At 44.0% G+C, this 14,450-nt stretch overlaps 1 protein-coding gene across 2 annotated transcripts in view; it reads left to right on the forward strand.

Moving 5' to 3' along the window:
* The first annotated feature begins 29 nt into the window (after positions 1–29).
* The window catches only part of PAPSS1 (3'-phosphoadenosine 5'-phosphosulfate synthase 1), an 88,959-nt gene continuing 74,538 nt past the window's right edge, over positions 30–14,450 (forward strand). Inside the window, exons 1-2 of one of the 2 annotated variants that reach the window (XM_070611766.1) lie at positions 30–310; positions 11,435–11,549. In XM_070611766.1, coding sequence (XP_070467867.1) covers positions 251–310; positions 11,435–11,549 — 175 coding nt within the window. In that variant the 5' untranslated portion in view covers positions 30–250. Of the gene's footprint in view, positions 311–7,010; positions 7,688–11,434; positions 11,550–14,450 lie in introns of those variants that run through there. The other variant, XM_008512811.2, reaches the window with a different exon arrangement.

Genomic DNA, 14,450 nt, shown 5'->3' on the forward strand with positions numbered 1-14,450 from the left:
ACCAGGGGGGCGGAGCGTCCGGCGCGTTCGCTTCGCCCCGCCCCACGTACCTCTGCCTCGGACCCACTTCGGAGGCGCGGCCGCCACGCGGCGTAGTCGGAGCCGCGAGCACGAGCGCGTGCGTACGTCAGCGCGCGCCAGTCCCGACGCGAAGGCCCCGCCCCCGGCCCGGCCGGCTCTGCCCTGCCCCGCCGGCGTCCTGGTAGCTCTGCCCCGCCGGTTCTGAGAGCCCGGCGCCGGCGCTGCAGCCATGGAGGTGCCCGGGAGCCTGTGCAAGAAAGTCAAGCTAAGCAACGACGCGGAGAGCTGGGTGAGTGGAGCGGAGGCGCCTCCGGGGGCTCGGTCTGAGCCCGCTCCGCGGCCGCCGCGTCTCCGCCGCCTCCCGTGCATCCTCCCGGTGCGGGGGCGGTACCCGAGGCCGCCGGCTGGCGCGGGGCGCGGGGCGCGCGGGGCGCGCGGGGCGGCGCGGGGGTGGGGGTTCGGGCGGCGCGCTGCTGGCGGGCCGACTCGCTCTGGTGGGCAGCGCGCCCCTTCCCCAGCCCCGCGGCTGCGAGGAGACCTCGGGGAGCATCTCTGGATGGGCTGGCGGCGGCTGGAACCCGCACCCCGACCGGGCGCCGCCCGCATCCTCGGGAGGGCCTCGAGGTCTGCGGAGGAGCGGGGGCGGCGCCGGCCGCGCGCTCCTGGTTTTTCCAGGCTCTGCCAGTGCAGTTAGTCCATCTCCTTGTCTTGCCATCTCTGAGTTCCAGTGTGGAGGGAGAGTCCCCAACAATGTGGCCATTCATGAGCTGAGGCTGCCCTGAACTGAGGTTCTTTGTGGCTCGGTGTTGAATTGGAATATCCGGCAAATAACATGGGGTTTTACAGACTCGATTCGTGGAGTCAGTAAGGTGTGGGAAGACTAATGGTTTATAACGTTTAGCAACGACTGCCAGTTGGCTCTGATGGTCGAGGGGTTTGTCCTCATCAGCTTGCTTCCTTCCCTAATTATTCTTGCGTAAGAAACAGACTCGAGCTAAGAGTGTAAGTGCAGAGCGGGGTGGGGTGGGGGCGTGGTGTCCAACTTAGGCGTCTGGAAAAGCACTGGTTTTAGGTTTAGATAGAAATTTTTATTTCACGGTACAACAAAATTAGGAGGTTTCAATGCGTCATTACCCTTGTTGAGTCAAGGAAAGATGAAGCTCTTTCAGGCAGATGTTCATTTGCGGTCATTAATTTACATAGCTGTTGTCATCAAGGACTTTCACCTGATTCCTGTCTCCTCCTCGTTATTTGACTCTTCCTCAGATGATAAGGAGGGAAGGGAGATGAGAGGCGAAGTACAGCATTGAAGGATCACTGGACTGCTGGCCTGGCCTCGGTTCCGCCCTGCCGTTGACCAGCTGTGTGCTCTTTTTTAAACCTCCGTTGACTTAAGAAGCGTGTAGTGTGTACTTCACGGGGCTGTTTTGAGGGATAAAGAAGATAGTGGATTTGAAAGTGCACTGAAACCACTGCCATGAAACGTTTGATATTGCTCCTGTAACCTTGAGTATTTCCTGGTTAGGGAAATGAGGTTGACCAAATTAGGGTATTTACAGATAATTTGTTCCACCATCCCTAGCTCATTTATTTACTATTCCATTTGCCAAATAAGTGCATATTCTCTGTAGAGAACTGTGCTCCACGTGGAAAAGATGAAGAATGAGGGCCTCCGTGCTTGCTTTCTGGTGCCCATGGCCTGGTGGGGATTGTCAGTGGCATTACCAGGGGATGAGTGTATCATTGCAGACCACAGACTGGTTGGTATGTATGGGTGTGAGATACAAGTTTTATCACAATTTGGAGGAGAGATTATCTTAGCTTGGGTGTTTTGGGGGGGTTTTCGGGGAAGAAATGTGCTCAGATTTCTGAGGAAGAGAGGAACTGTGATAAAAGCCTGGGAATAAGACTTAATATTGTTAATTTTTCTTCCAGGAACAATGAAGAGCCCTGTTTAACTACTCTGGAGAGTTTTTGTTGAAGAGTGGGATAACATTGAATAGATAAGATGGGGCTAGGTTACGTAGTTGTTAATGTTTGGCTGCTGTGTTAAGGCTTGATTCTGTGGGAGATTTTTCATGAGGCTAAAATTCTTAATTTTCTGGGCCCTCTCAGTCTTTCTGCACCCCAATAGGGAACGCCCACCATATTTCCCTCTCACATATTTAACTAATAGGCACATGACAAAATTGGTATTCCAGGAGGACTAGTCTGCCGAAGAGCTTAGACTCTGTTAGAGCCCAGATGTGAAGCCCTGGAGAACAGAGGGTTACAGTGGGGTTTAAATGAGTTAATAGATTTGAAGCATGCCTGGAGCATGAGCACTAGTTAAGGTGTTCTTGTCATTATTTATTCATCCAGGGTGAGGGGAGAAGGGCCAGACTAAGGTGGTGGTGGGAGTAGAGGAATAGATGCATTAAAAACACTCAAGGAAGAGTGAGGAGGATGTGACTCAGGGCATGAAAGAGGGAGGCGTGTTGAAAGGTGCTCCTGAGACTTCGGGCCTGGGAAATGGGAGAAAGGTTGTGACGAGCAAGGAGATTAGGAAGTAGGTTAGGGGCTGGGGTGAGGGGGATAGTAGTTACACACTGGAGAGAGTTTACCTTGTGCCAGGTACATCTGAAATGTTTTACCTAAATTAACTTACTGAATCTTTGCAACATTTCTTAGGTAGGTGTCACGAGAGACAGTGGTTTGAAGCAAAGACGCAGAGCTGACTGCCTGGGCTCGAATCTGGGCTCCACTGTTTGCTAACCATGTAACCTTTGGCTAGGTACTCACTCAGTTTCTCTGTGCCACAGTTTGCTCATCTATAAAATGGGAATGGTGGCCTCACAGGGATATTGTCAAGATTAAGGGAGTTAAGCTATGAAAAATGCTTAGAACAGTGTCTGGCATCCAGTAAGTGTTGTGTATTAGCTCTTATTGTTACATTATCTTCTTTATTAGAAGTAGTATCTCCGTTTTATAAAAGAAGAAAGTGAGGCACAGCGACGGCATAAAGCTTCTTAGTGGTGGATCCAGTTTAAAGCATGCTGTATTCAAAGGGACAGCCTTAGTAGAGATAGTCTATAGCTCAGTGCTATCCAACAGAAATATAAAGTCAGCCACGTATGTAATTTAAAATTTAAAATTTTCTAGAGGCCACGTTAAAAAAAGTAAAAAGAAACAGGTTGAAATAAATTTCAATAGTATGTTTTGGTTTACCCAATATATCCAAAATACTATTTCAACATAAATATTTTTTCAATATACTATAGGTTCAGTACTGTCATAATCAATAGAAGATTATTAAAAAGATATGCTACCAGAGTAAGCTTGGATCTTAAAAGCCTTAGATAACTTATTCATGTCTTAGCACAGCTTAAGAAAGAGAAGACGCTCCATATGTGGTGGGATTCAGATGATAGTTTTGTCACTTACCACCTTTGTGATCTTGGGCATCTTACCTAACTCCTTGGGCCTCAATGTCCTCATTTGTAATAATGGGGATAATAAAACATACCTTATAGTGGAGTTAACAGTGCATACCTCATAGGGTTTTAGTGAGGTTTAAATAGGTCATATATTTAAAGCACGATGGTGCCTGTCATGTGAGCACTATCTCAGGTGTTCTTGTTGTTACGGTTCATTGATTTGTGAAATATTTAACAGCTGCTTTGCATGTGTCTTTGTTCCAGGTGCTGGGGATGCAGTGGTAGAGACAGAAAAGGGTCCTGTTCTCATGGATAGTATGTTCTACCTGGGAGAGAGTTAATTAGAAAGCAAACAAATAAATGAATGAGATAGTTTTCCCTTTCTCCAGTTCCACCTTTTCTGAACAGTTTGTCCCTTGTACTGTTAGATGCCTTTCACAGAAGGCCAGCAGCCCGTTCTGGATTTTGGGGAAGACTGAGGTGGTGCAAAAATGAAAGAGGAATGCAGAAATGGAACACACAGCATATCAGAAGCCAAACCAGAGGATAGTGCAGTCGTGCGTTGCTTAATGACGGGATATGTTGTGACATGCGTTGTTAGGTGATTTCGTGGTTGTGCAAACATCATAGAGTGGACTGAAGGGGAACAAAATTTGCCACGCCAAAATGTGTCTCTCTAACATGAGGATTATTTTAGGCTGATTATTTTTAAGAAATAAAAGACTCAGAAGTTTTTCTTGTTACCACCCCCTTAATTGCCTAAAAGAATTCAGATTAAAAAAACGTGTCTCAGGAAGCAAGCTGTCACCTTAGCATAACATGAACTAAATGGTGGACAGGGAGGAACCCAGAAAAGCCTGTTGGGCTCCCTTCTCTGTTCTTCCGTTTATTTGTGGCCAAACACACACTTGTTTTCCAATCGTTTGCTCCTTTTCACCTACCTGTGAATTGCCTTCCTTCCCTTTGAAGTCCCTGACTCTCCCCACCCCCATCTTCTTTTGTCTTTAGCAGAGGATGGTATTTAAGGTGGTGGCTTTGGCTGTTTTGGCAAGTTATTCAGTTTTCCTGGGTTTCTCCCATGTATACATGTTAGTAAACTCTTGTTTGTTTTATTCCTGTTAATCTGTCTCATGTCAATTTAATTCTTAGACCAGACAGAAGAACCTAAAAGGGTAGGGGAAAAGCTCCTCCTCCCCATAGTACTTACACAGACCTGGCTGGTACAGCCTACTACACACCTAGGCTGTGTGGGACTCATCTTCTGGGAGCACCGTCATATATGTGGTCTGTCGTTGACTGAAATCTTGTTATGTGGTGCACGACTGTATGTTCTTCAGAGCATTGGCCTGGCTGTGTCAGGGGCAGACAGTGATTTCCCTACTCCAGAAGCCAGGGAGATGGTGCTGGAAAAATTGCCTACATAGGGAAAGCTGGATTTCTATCAAGACTGTACTCTGGATGTTGACTAACAACAGGAACAAGAATGACGGCACCGTCTAGGTTGGCATTGTCCAGTCCTGTAGCTACTAGCCACATGTAGCAACTTAAATTTAAAGTGAAAAAGTCTGTTCCTTAGTTGCACTAGCCACATCTCAAGTTGACATTGGCACGTGTAGCTAGGGGCCACTGTATTGGAAAGCGCAATATAAAGCATTTTCATCATCTCAGAAAGTTCTTTTGGACAGGGCAGGTCTAGATAGTAACTTGGGGATGGCTACCAACATTTTTTTCCTACTTATCTGTATATTTATTTATTCACGTATTTATTTTTACTTTCTTTTCAGAGCAAGGAAATTTCAGGAGATAGTGGCTACTTTGGAATCACGTTTTGGGCAGTTCTGCAGCCCTGGCTTCTTACAGAGGACCCGGCAATGTTAGCCTTTCTTTAGCATAGTTGCTTCTCTAAGTTTGACATGTGAAATAAGCTTCTCCAGCCTGGCTCTGTGTTGAATTTTGAGGAGTAGTTCTCTGCTCCAGTGGTTCTCAACCAGGTAAAATTTTGCCACCCCCAGGGGGTGTTTGGCAATATCCGAAGACATTTTTGGTTGTTACACTTGCATGAGTTGGAGGTGGTGCTTCTGACCTCTGTTGGGTAGAGGCCATCAAGGCTGTTGAACATCCCCCCATGCACAGGACAGCTCCCACAGCAGATTATCTGGTCCAAAAAGTCCTTAATGCTAAAGTTGAGAAAACCTCTGCTTTGCTTTGAGTAAGAAAAAGGGGGGAAAATTACTTAAGTCTGAAATGCAGAAGTAGTAATTTGCAATAAAATCCAATTGATAATAGCATTTTCTCTTCCACCAGCCTGGAAGTTACCATCCCTTGCTCTGAGATGGGTCACTTACCTGTAGCATACCTGTCAATAAGACAGTAAAACCCCAATCCTGACTGTTTTGAAAGCAAATTACTAAGTAATTAGTTCAAATGAAGAGAACAACATTTCTTTTTGGTATTTACCTGCGTGGTAACTATTTTTGTGGAATATCCTTTCCTAAGGACATTGTCCTTTACCAAATAAGTTTTAACTGAGTATAAATAGTGAAAATATTAGATGTTACTGATAGAAGTCCTGTTTCTGGCTTTAGATGAATGCAGCCATTGTTCAGGCTCCTTTCCCTATTCTTCTCTCTAGTTTTTTTGATGCTTGCATCCCTTCCCTGTGTCTTTATCTTTCATATGTTTAATTGTGCAACTCAGGGTTTTCAGTGTATTCACAGAGTTGTACAACCATCACCAATATCTAATTTAAGAACATTTTCATCACCTCCAAAGAAAACCCTGTACCCCTTAGTAGTCATTCCCTGTCCCCCCAGCCCTTCCCCGTAACCAGTAATCTACTTTCTGTCTCTGGATTTCTTTATTCTAGACTTTCTTATAAATGGAATCTTATGGTGTGTGGCCTTTTGTGTCTGACTTCTTTCACTTAGCGTGATGTTTTCAGAGTTCATCCATGTCGTAGCAAGGATCAGTTCTTCATTTATGTAGTTGAATGGTATTCCGTTGTGTGCATAGACCACATTTTGTTCATTCGTCAGTTGGTGGACACTGGAGTTGTTTCTCCTCTTTGGCTGTTGTGAATAATGCTGCCATGAACATTCATGTACGAGTTTTTGTGTGCATTCTCACATGGTTTTAGTAGTTTATTTCAACCTCTGAGGTAGACATTAGTGTATTTTTGGCTGTCCGGTCTCTGAACCTCCTTCATATGTGTGGAGAATGCCCTGCTCTCATCATGGTGGGAGGCAGGGGTCTGTCACAGTGTAGTATTTTCTTTTTCTGTCTGTGGTTGGTGTCCTTCTCTGAAATATTTTGTTCTGTTTTGTCTCTAGTATCTGGAGGGGATCCGCAATGACCAAATACTGAATGAACAGGAGTCCTTGACTCATTTCTGATGTCTAGGAATCTCTTAGGTCTGGAGTTCCCACCTGGAGGTCCTCCAGGATCCTCTCCTCTGAAAATACTGATATTTTAAAAAAATCGATTAAATAGATATTTAAATATTATTTAATGTTTAAAACAGAATAGTTGGAGAGAAAAAAATGCCTCTGCATGGGGAGTGATGGCCAGGAATGTGCGATCCTCACTTTTGCTGTTTGTCTTTGACTTGTTAATGTTCAAAAGACTAATTTCACTTATCAGTAACTGAGCTAAAGGTTTTAGTTATCAGTCAGTCTGCGAGTTAAGTTTGTGGAATGCACAGGAAATGCACATCACAGATATCAGACACCATGTGACAATAGCCTGGTAAAAGGAATGAGAGTCATTTAGTCCCACATGTAGAAAGGGAATGAATTCTCTGGAAATGAGTTGTCCTGCTTCTGCTAGACAAGATTTCTAATTTCAGTCATCATTTCATTTGCAAGTCATACTTTGAAATAAATGCCTTGTATCTAACTTCTAGTGAGCACTGACTAGGAACAAGAAAGGAGGTTAGCACTGTGGAAAATACAAAGAACTACCTCCTAGGGCTTGACCGACCCTCCTAAGGAGGTCAAAACGTGTATGCACAAAAGACATCTAAACATATCAAACAGTCTGTAGATATCAGACGAGTGCGCCGGGCAGTGAGTGTTCCGGGAACTGCCTGACTGTGTGTACAAAAGCCAGGTGACTGTTGCTGCAAACCACCCAGATTGTTAGGAAAGAAGCCGTGAGCCCAATTTCTCTGCCCTGTGGATAGAAACTAGGCCACTGAAGGCTCTGAGACAGGACCGTGGAGTCGGAAGGAGACAACCTGCTCTAGGCCCTTGGTGAGTCACCCGTGTTGTGTTTTTCCCACAGGGTGATAGGAAGGATTTGGGCAGAGTGGGTGGACGAGGAAGGGGATGGAGAAGACTGCCTGCCGAGCGGCCTCTGCCCTCCGCCCGGTTCACCGCACACCCACCACCTTGCGGTGCCAGAAGCCTTACAAAGTGCTCTCTGATTTACTCTGAAAAGCTGGGAGGGAGGGGGACGTGGCAAATCTTTTTTAATATGAAAAATATCAAACATACATAAGCCTCCTTATTCTCACATTGCCGGGGTGTTTGCTATGAGAATCTTTTAAAATGTAGGTGGCAAGACACCCCAAGAGAGCGTTCTTCTCTAGTGATTACAACGGGCGGTCTCTGCGCATGCTGTCTTCTCTCTCATCCATATCCTCAGCAGCTTATAGCTTGTCAAATAATTTCTGTACGTTCTACTCAATTTAGTAAGAAAAGCAGACGACATGTTATAGACCCAACATGAATTTAAATTCATTAGATACGTGCTTCTTCTTGCCTGAAAGCAGAGTGACTTGGAAAGAGTCCCCAGACAAAATGAGCGAGTCAGACAGGTTCTGCAAGTGTCGTTGGGGAGCTTGTGCAGGGCCCTCCCCGCTGCTCCCCCTCCCCTTCCGGATTCCGAGGGGCAGGGGTGCGTCTCCCCTGTCCATGAGGAGTGTTGTGGGGGGAGAGGTGGGAAAAGAGATCCCAAACCCCAGGACCTTCTCCGGCAGACCAGTTTTAGAAAGGAGGACATGAGAGAGTTGAGACCTGGATGGAAATACGTTCTATGAAGTCCAGGCTTATGTACCTACAGGGCTGTCTTTTCCTCATTTTGAAGACTGCTGGGCCAAACCACAGCCCTGGATGGATCGTCTCCGACATTCCGTGCCTCTGCCTGTGCCACTGACGTGGCTGCTGAAAATACGCTGTCATGGTGACTGGTCTTGCTTTAAATTCATGATGATGGACTTCAGACGAGTCCTTCAGGCTGTCCCCCGTCATTTTAGGTTTTCCTAGTCACTCTTCCACTTTTCTTTGCACTTGCTGGTCGCTCTGTCTGGGGGGTGCTTCCCCGAGAGGTCATCAAAGGTCTTAAATGTCCTCTTTTTGGTGAAGCCTTCCCTGACCATCCTGTCCAGATTTTCAGCATCACTCCTCTGATGTTTCTTCACATTTTTTGCTTTATTTACTTTTTTCCCTCTTTGATACTTATTCCTATCTAACTTATATAATTTACTTATTTATCTTGGTGGTACCCGTACCCTCCTATCTCTCCTGTTAGTCCAGTGGTTCTCAAACTTGAACTTGTATCAGAATCCCTTGGAAGGTTTTAAAATACAGATTGTTTGGGCCCCAGCCCAGAGTTTCTGACCCAGTAGGCCTGGGCCAGGACCGGAGCATTTGCGTTGCTGACGGTTCCCAGGAGACACTGAAGGGGCTGGTCAGGGGCCACACTCTGAGAACCTCTGCTCGAGGAGTGAGAACTCGATGAGCTCGTGAGGACAGTGGCTGTTGTTGGTGGTGTTGGCTTCTGTTTCATCAGCACCTGTAAGAAGGTCAGGTGTGTACTGTGCATTCAGTAAATATTTTTGAATGACTGATGAATAAAACTGTCTTGAAAAATAAGATTCATAGCAGTATCATACACAAACACCCTATCAAAACAATGCTGACACATTTAATGAAGACATAACTTGTTGAAAAGAAACTAAATTTTGTTTTTGCTCCATAGGAAGAGAGAATAGAGGCTATGTGATTCATTTTTTTTCTTTAGAAAATAGCTTTGAGATATAATTTGCATACCATTCAATTCACCTGCTTAAAATGTACAGTTCACTGGTTTTTAGTATATTCACAGAGTTGTGCAACCGTACCACAATCAGTTTTAGAGTATTTTGATCACCCCGAGAAAGAACCCTGTGCCTGTTAGCAGTCACTCTCCATTCCCCCTCAACCTCCTAGGCTGAGGCCACGACTAATCTCCTTTCTGTCTCTATAGAGTTCCTGTTCTGGGAGGTTCACGTAATGGAATTACACTTAGCATGTTTTTGAGCCTCATCCATGTCGTAACATGTATCAATACTTCGTTCCTTTTTATTGCCAAACCATATTCCATTGTGTTGATATATCATAAAATTTTTAAAATATCTTATCTATCTGACTATCAGTTGATGGACAATTGAGTTTCCACTTTTTGGCTTTTATGAGTAATGCTGCCATGAACGTGTACGTACAAGTTTTGTGTGGACATGTTTTCATTTCTTATGAGAGTGTGTTTAGGAGTGGAATTGTTTGGTCATATGGTAACTTTATATGTAACATTTTGCAAAACTGCTGTTTTGCAAAGTGGCTATGGTATTGTACCTTCCCACTAGCAAGAATGTGTGAGGATTCCAGTTCTCCTTATCCTCACCAGCACTTGTCTTTTTTGTTCTTGGTTTTTTGTGCTGAGGAAGATTTGCCCTGAGCTGACATCCATGCCTGTCTTCCTCTGTTTTCAGTATGTGGGCTGCCAGCCCACCGTGGCCCTCATGGAGCTTGTCTGTAGTTTTGATTCCAGCCATCCTCGTGGGTGTATAGTGGTATCTACCTGTGTTTTTTTTTTAAGTTTTTTTTTTAAACCTTGGCACCTGAACTAACAACTGTTGCCAGTAGTCGTCTTCTTTTTTTTTCCTGCTTTTTCTCCCCAAATCCACCCGGTACGTATTTGCATATTTTAGTTGTGGGTCCTTTTATCTGTGCTGTGTGGGACGCCGCCTCAGCATGGCCTGATGAGTGGTGCCATGTCCATGCCCAGGATCCAAACCGGTGAAATCCTGGGCCACCCAAGTGGAGCGCGTGAACTTAACCAGTCGGCCACAGGGCCGGCCCACTACCTGTGGTTTTGATTTGCATTTCTCTGTGGCAAATGAGGTGGAACATCTTTTCATGTGTTTACTCATTGTTGGTATTTATTCTTTGGAGAAATGCCTGTTCAGATCCTTTGAGGCCTTTGTAATTTTATGTCCTTTTGTTTAAGAAGAAGAAAATTTGGGAGAACAACAGTTATGTTTACTTGTTTTGTGAAATAACCACAAATAATAACCAATACATTCCACTTTTTCACCATGCCTTTCATGATCCCAGCAGACACCTCTTCCACACAGGCGTCTGCTCGGATGCCAGCTTCTCAGAGGCCCGTCTTGACCGTCTCGTATAAGGGGCACTCAGCCCCCACCTCCCCTGCCAGTCTTCTCCTGTTTTATTTTCTACAGCGTACTGTCACTCTCTGACATTATAACTGAGTTTTGTTGGCTTGTCTCCCCAGTGGCATGTAAGCTCAGCGAGGGTGTGGACCCTGCTCTGTTTGCTTGGTGTACTAGTAGGGCCTCCGTAAATATTGGCTGAGTGAGTGAATGGTTGCATGAATGAATGAGTGAGGAGACTGGGCTCTGGAGTCCACCCCTCACTAGTTATGGGAAGTTGGGCAAGTATTTAACTTTTCTCAGGTTCGACGTCTTCATCTATAAAACCACAGTAGTAAGAGTTGCCGTGTCCATGGCTGGCTGTGAGTGTCAAATTAATTGATGTATGTAAAGGACTAAACACTGTGCCAGATGCTCTGAAGAAAAAAAGACTGTTAGTTTTCATCTTTTTCCTTGCTTTCGGCATATTCCTTAGGATGGTAATTGTATGTTTGCAGGGAATATGTGTTTACCTTTTAAAGGACTCAGGTGAGCCTGAATTCATTCTTTCTTTCTTTTTTTCCAGGGGATGCAGAGAGCGACTAATGTCACCTATCAAGCTCACCATGTCAGCAGGAACAAGAGGGGTCAGGTGGTGGGGACCAGAGGTGGCTTTCGTGGCTGCACAGTTTGGCTCACAGGTACAGTCAAGAGATAAACCAGTTTTTCAAAAGCAGTGTTTATAGACAGCCTTGAACTAGGAGTAAGCGTGTTTAAATTTTGAGTTCCGTTCTTCTATCTGGAGCATCATAACATGTAACTGATAAAGTTGCTTAATAATAACATATTTCCTTTTGGTAATTCCTTTTTGTTTATAGAACTGCTGGTAAAATAGAGAGGAAAAACCAGCAATGCATCTTAAAACTATCTTCTATTTGTTAACTCCATTGCATTCTGTAAACTTATGTGTGGAGATAAGACCTGGATTCTGCATTCAAGAAGCTAATAATGAAACCATATGAAGAGAGAGAATGAGTGATAAAGAGTTCACGTCATCAGTTTCCATCATTCAGCTTTTGCTTTCGCCTCTGATTGGTTCTTCTGTTGGTTTTCCCATGGCCTCTGTTTGGGCTTAGCCGTTAACAGGCCAGTGAGAGGGTAAACTGGTCCAGGTTTTGAGGTAGCTTTAAAAATGGTGGATCCGTTCACTTCTGTGAATTGTATTTAAAATTTTGATACATCTCACCAAATTGCTCACTAAAATGTTATAGTCTCTGTTTTTACTCTCCCACTAACAGTGTGGGAGAGGGTCCATTTTCCAATGTCTTTGTCGTCACTGGACACGACCAGTCCTTAAAATTTTGCTGATTGGCAAAAAGCAACATTCCATTTTCTGTTTTTTTAAATTACATTTTTCAGTTTTAGATAGGTCTGTCTGGTTTTGTATGAAAGAAGACAACACACTCACATTCTTTCCATCTCTTCGTTCTTAAGTTTAGATTGTTGAATTGTTACTTTCCTATCATCCAGGTTTGTACCAGTTATATTCTGTTCTCGAATCTTAAATTTCCATGATTGTTTGTATTTGACTTCTATGAGTGAAATTGGTTCAGTACTTACCAGTTCCCCATCACTTCCTTGATTATGCCAGGTCCACTCAGGAGCTCTTTATTTGAGTCAAGTTTTCATTGTATTTCATTGTTAAGTAGTTTTTGTAAGATGGTCTTCCCTTGGGTTCTGAATTCCCAGAGTTTTTATGTCTGAGAGTGTCTGCCTATCTTTTCCAACAACTTGGCTGGGTAAAATATATATTTGGTTCATACTTTCTTTCTCTTTGAGTTCTTTAAACATTACCACATTGTCTTCTGGTATTAAATGGTGTTGTGAAGAAGTGTGAGACTAAGCTCACGTTTTTTCCCTTCTCTTTAGGAGCTTTCCTTTTTTCATCTGGATGCTTGAAGAATTCTTTCTTTTCCTGTATTTTCCTAGAATTTTGTCATTCTCCACTCTGGCCGTTTATCCACCTGCATTTGGTATTAGGGGGTAGTGAGAGGGAGGGATCCATTTTCTTTCTTAACCATGTGGGTGATCAGTTGTCCCAGGAGCGTATATTGATGAGGGTATCCTTTTTCTCTGATTGCAATGCCAGCTGTCATAGATCAGTTTTCACTTATCTATGGATTTGTTTCTGGGCTCTCTGATCTGTTCCACCTGTATGCTTGGCTCTTATTCCTGTTATTGCCACACTGTTTTAATTACCCATTTTTATAGGTCTTGAAGTCCAGTGGAGTATGTCCTCTTACCTATTCTTCATCAGGAGTGTCTTGACTTTTAAAAAAAATTTTTGGCTCTTTGCCTATTGTATAAGTTTTTAATTGGTTTAACTAATTCCCCCAAAACCCTGCTGGGATTTGATTTGGGATTGCATTATATCTAAAGGTCGTTTTTGGGGAAAATTGACCTTTAGAATCTTGGATACTCCTTTTCTTTTTTTCTTTTCTTTTAAAGATTGGCACCTGAGCTAACATCTGTTGCCAATCTTTTTTTTTGCTTTCCTTCTTCTTCCGAAAGGCCCCCCGAGGACATAGTTCTATGTTCTAGTTGTGGGTCCTTCTAGTTGTGCTATGTGGGACGCCACCTCAGCATGGCCTGATGAGCGGTGCCATGTCCGTACCCAGGATCCAAACCAGCTAAGCTCTGGGCCACCAAAGTGGAGTGTGCGAACTTAACCACTTGGCCACTGGGTCAGCCCCTGGGTACTCCTTTTGTTGAACATGGTATATTCCATTTATTTTACCACTGATGATGCTTATAAATACTGTTTATCCTATTTTTTCGTGCTTGCTTTATGGTCTAGTATGTAATCAGTTTCCATAGATGTGTGTTTGAAAACAGCATGTGTTCCTGTAATGTGTGCAATATTCTGTGTGTGTTCGTTACATCCAGCTTGTTAATTATTTTGTCAAGTCTTCTGTAGCTTTCACTATTTTTTTGATGATGTTATTGGAAATGGAAGTCAAGATTTCTTGCAATTCAGTAACCTAACAGGGACCTCTCAAGGTGTTGAGTGGTTTGTGTGCCATTTTCCTGCAATACGGTTTGCCTTTTCTCAGGTTTTATTTCAGATAAACTTTCTTCTTTTGTGTTTTCACATTAGTTGGTGTATTAGTTTTCCAGGGCTGCTGAAGCAAATCACCATAACATGAATGGCTTCAAACAACAGAAATTTATTCCCTCACAGTTCTGGAGGTAGGAGTCTGAAATGTAGGTGTTGGCAGTTGGTCATTCTCTGCCCTAAGGGAGAAGCTGTTCCTGCCTGTCCAGGTGTCCCTTGGCTTGCAGACACCTCACTTATCTCCTCTGATTCACACCAGCTTCTTTTCTCTGTGTCTTCATGTGGTCTTCTTATAAGGACAGCGATCATTGGATTTAGGGCCCACCCTAATCCTGTATGACCTCATCTTAACTAATTACATTCAGAAAGACTATGTCCAAATAAGGTTACATTCTGAAGTTCCATATGGACGTGAGTTTTTAGGGGCACGCTATTCAAGCCAGTACAGTTGATTTCTCTCCTTCGGGTATGCTGTTTATTCTTATCT

The sequence above is a fragment of the Equus przewalskii genome, chromosome 2 (genome assembly GCF_037783145.1).
Source record: "Equus przewalskii isolate Varuska chromosome 2, EquPr2, whole genome shotgun sequence".
Lineage (NCBI taxonomy): Eukaryota > Metazoa > Chordata > Mammalia > Perissodactyla > Equidae > Equus > Equus przewalskii.